The sequence below is a fragment of the Sinocyclocheilus rhinocerous genome, unplaced genomic scaffold (assembly GCF_001515625.1).
Source record: "Sinocyclocheilus rhinocerous isolate Xijiao unplaced genomic scaffold, SAMN03320098_v1.1 scaffold3535, whole genome shotgun sequence".
NCBI lineage: Eukaryota > Metazoa > Chordata > Actinopteri > Cypriniformes > Cyprinidae > Sinocyclocheilus > Sinocyclocheilus rhinocerous.
The window spans coordinates 1-4238 of NW_015664057.1; the positions used below are offsets into that span (position 1 = coordinate 1).

Here is a 4238-nt window from a genome sequence, read left to right on the forward strand (position 1 = left end):
TATAAAAACTATAATAGCATATAAATGATAATAAAACAACACTGGCTGTTGTTGTCGTAGTTTTTAATCACACTATTTTACAATCAAATCTTACCTATCTAATCTCGACAGATAGTATTTATACTTTTCCTGCAGTAATATTTAATCTGGGTATCTGTACTTTAACTCAAGCATGCGATTTATGCACCACTACATAACAGTGATACTCTATAAATGAATTTTGCCGTTAATTAACCATCATTCTCATATAAAATGTGCAACATTGGTAGTAACACCAGCAAGTTAAATTAACGTTAATAATGTAACATTAACCTAATTGAGAACTAGCAATACAATAGGCATTGCACATAATGATATACTGTATCTAGTGCTTATATTCATATGATGAGATTATCTAGTCTTACCGATCACATGCAGCATGTAGGCATGTGGGTATCCTTTAGCCGTCTCATCACGGACGAAGCAGCGGTATAATCCCGCGTCTGTCTGCTGGACTTCAGTGATGGTCAGAGACAGATCGCCGTCTCTGAATCCGTCCTCCGTCAGCGATACTCTGTCCTCGTAGCCCAGGCCTGGGTTTGTGGCTCTATTTGTTGTGTAGTGCAGAGCGTTCTGTTCATTATGTAGCCATGTCCCATCCCTGACATCGCTCTGAGTGTCCGCATAACACGGGAGAGTGACGTTTCCCAACTCAACGGCTGTCACGTTTATGGGAACTATAGGGAAAATATAAAAATGAAGCTACATTACTACTTGCAGTAAGTATTACTACACATGCTATTTAATGCATGTTCTAAATGTGAGGCAAACAAACACTCACCTACAACCTCTAGGTTAACTTGCTTGATTAAGCCATCACAGCTACACTCGTATTGCCCCAGGTCATTGTACTTTGCTGACTTGAGAAATAGAGAGTAGTTTTTCTCATGCATGACTGTGAATCTTTCCTTAAAACGTTCTTTTATGATGCATTTCTCCTTTTGGCATTCAGCAACTGTTGCTTCTATGGGGAAGGTCTTGTGCCACACGACGTTTTCACCGCTGCTGCAAGGAAGTGATGTTGGGTGATTCAGAACCACATAGACAGAGGAAACGCCTGTAAATAAAACAAAAATAGTTCATAAATGTCATAAATTCCTCATAATCACATACAATTTGCAGAATCCACAAGATGTTTATCTTTTAAAAAACAACATAAAAATTATAAAAACAATAAAAAAGCTTTATTCAGTACTGCTGTGATTAAGCTATTTTACATCAGATATGTACATATTCCACTATATACACACACACACACACATACATATATATATCTATATATGGGCCATTCTACAGAAATGGTGCAAACTGCTCTCCCACAACCAAAAAACACATTTAAAAAGCATTTAAGTATTCAAATCTTAGATGTTTACTAAGATCCTTCTATTCTCTATTGAAACCCACAATAATATTTACAATATTAGTAAGCTTAATATATATAAGATCATCATTTATTGGGTACTTTCAATTGGGAGGTGGCTGTCCCGAACCCTAACCCCTAAATTTCAACTTATGAAAATTATATTGAAATAATTTTTGTATTTTTTTTTCCATTGTTGTTTTAAAAAATATATTTTTGATTCTTTTAAAAAGTGAAGTAAAAAAAAATTTTTATTTTATATTTTCTTTGTAAATGATGAAACTTTATGTAAAAAAATGTGTCTTGCATTTTTCATGTCACTATTGAAACGGTGTATGTTTTAGTCCATTGGCTGAGACTGAAACTAACTACAGCCCTACATTTATGATCAGGAAATATTCATGTGTCTCTCTCTCTCTCATAGCTACAGGGTGAGTAGATGGGTCTCATAATTTTCAGGTAAATGTGCTCAAAAGTCTGAAAAACCTGTGTGGAACGTCACGACCGAACACCTTTTTTGGGAGTTTTTCCATATTTAATTTTTATGTGTACAACTGTTCAGAACTGTGCTAGCTAACCATGTGCTGATTAGCATCTTTGAGATGGGTTCAAAAGTATCTTAAATTGTCACTAGCGAAACATTTGGTGGAGTTTCGTTAGTGACATCTTTGTGTTTTTTTTGGGTGTTATCCCATAAAATTGTCACTTACCGAAACAGTTACGACTGTCATCATTGTTTCGGTAGTGACAAAAGGGAACACATAATCCTCATATTTGTATATTTTAGTGCAGGTATGCAGTTTTTTTAGGATTTTAGTATGTTGTATTACTGTTTAAAGGGGTCATATGATGCTGCTAAAAAGAACATTATTTTGTGTATTTGGTGTAATGAAATGTGTTTATGCGGTTTAAGATTCAAAAAACACATTATTTTCCACATACTGTACACATTCTGTTATGTGATGTGGTCGCTACCAAAGCATTACTGTCACTACTAAAAATGTGCAGTCACTACCGAAACATGGGATGTTTTGTCAAAAATAAAGTATACTGAATTATCAACTAAGATGCTATGATAGTGTTTGGTTCAATGTATATTCAATCTAACGAATCCTTAACTCTGAAATCAGTATGATCAACTTTTTGCCTTTTACAAAGAAAAACTGGATTCAAAATACAACAAATTTCATAAATTACACTTGTTAAAAATGTAACCGTTATTGATTTACCTCTGAAAAAAAAATGAATAAAATAGCAAAAAATATATATTTACAATGTAGATGTAAGCAAAATCTTAATAATATAACCCTTCGAATTAAATTATTATTACTGTGTTTTGGTTGTGGCAAATTTGGGGAGATGACAAATATTCCAAAACTTTCTGAAAATACAATATGAGAATTAACTGCACAATTACTAGAAATGTGTACCTCGGGTATTATAAGATTTGCTTATAAGATTATTATAAGATACAAATTCTTTGGAAAAATAAATTTTTTTTTAAAGACATTTTTAACTCTGACTTTGGACCAATTCTGTAGAATGGCCCATATATATATATCAGAAAACCATATATATATATATATAAATACCTGAATAATAATTTTGCACAAAAACATTCTTTAATTATAAAAAAATATTAAATTGCATTAAAAGATAATAAAGTGACCTACCAGTTAGAAATAGCGCAAGAATCCAATAAATCTTCATGGCTGTATGCACTGAAACACAATTCAAACATTATATTTAATTTCAGTCAGATAGAACATTTTGACGTTTGTGTTGTGATTGTGACTTGCTAAGATGTCTTAATGAGTGTCCAGATCATATTTCTTTGCCATGTCTTCTGGTTGATGCTTTCCTGGGACATTTAATTCATATTCATGAGCCAATAAATTACAACTGAAAGATGATACTTAGAAATTTTAATAGGCAATAAACTAAAAATGTATAGTTATGAGTAAGAAATTAATGTACTCAAAATAATAAAAAATAAATGAAACATAATTTTCGAGTTGCAATTCAATCTTAGTACTTAAAAAAAAAAAAGCCAAATCACACCAAAATAGTTTTGTATAATACAATCATACCAAACCATAGCAACTAAATTAGCAAATAGAATTCTGTTGCTTGATTTGTCAGTAATTATTCAACTATATTGTCAAACTGCACATTTCCATATAATATTTTTTTATATATATATATTGACGGTTTTAAAAAAAACAAAAATCAAATTAAAATAAATTAATAAATATGTCTAATATATTTGTTTTATTTACCCAGGGAGTTAACATTTTAAATTTTGTGCAATAACTAGAACTGGTACTCTTTCAAAAAGTGCTAATATGTACACTTCAGGGAATAATATGTAGCTTATTATGCACCGTAAATAAGGTACAAAGGGTTTTAAAGTGTACCGCACAGGTGACAGCTTTTCTATTTTTTTTTCTGTGTAAATAAATACACACTGCTCTTAAGGAGGCATCCTCCCCTAAATAAAAATACGACTGGATAAGATTAATAATAAAAAATATCATGATACCTGTTTGCATCAAGTGAGATGAGGCTCGGCTCTGTCCTGGGCTCCCACCAAATTCCCGGGGGTGAATTCTTTCCTTTTCCCAAAGAAGAAGAAACTTTCGAAAAAAGTCTATATTCGTGACATAAATCCAGAAGCTTAGGTACTATAATACTAATTTCTCGCAAGAAATGACGTCAAAAGTGGAAGACGTTAGTCCAAATGTGCAGGAACTGATCATCAACTGAAACATCCAGCCGCCGACTAGTGATGTTCGATTCTTTTGAGCCGGTTCTCAGGAAGTAACTTCTTCTTCTTCTT

At 32.4% G+C, this 4238-nt stretch overlaps 1 protein-coding gene across 1 annotated transcript; it reads right to left on the reverse strand.

Moving 5' to 3' along the window:
* Window positions 1–404: 404 nt before the first annotated feature.
* On the reverse strand, window positions 405–4007 carry LOC107729602 (uncharacterized; the record flags this gene model as incomplete). The annotated part of the gene is made up of 4 exons (XM_016540184.1): window positions 3942–4007; window positions 3073–3120; window positions 821–1096; window positions 405–716 (listed from the first exon to the last, which is right to left on the reverse strand). Coding segments are annotated over exons 1-4 (646 nt in total), but the record flags the coding sequence as incomplete, so codon positions are not given.
* Window positions 4008–4238: the final 231 nt, after the last annotated feature.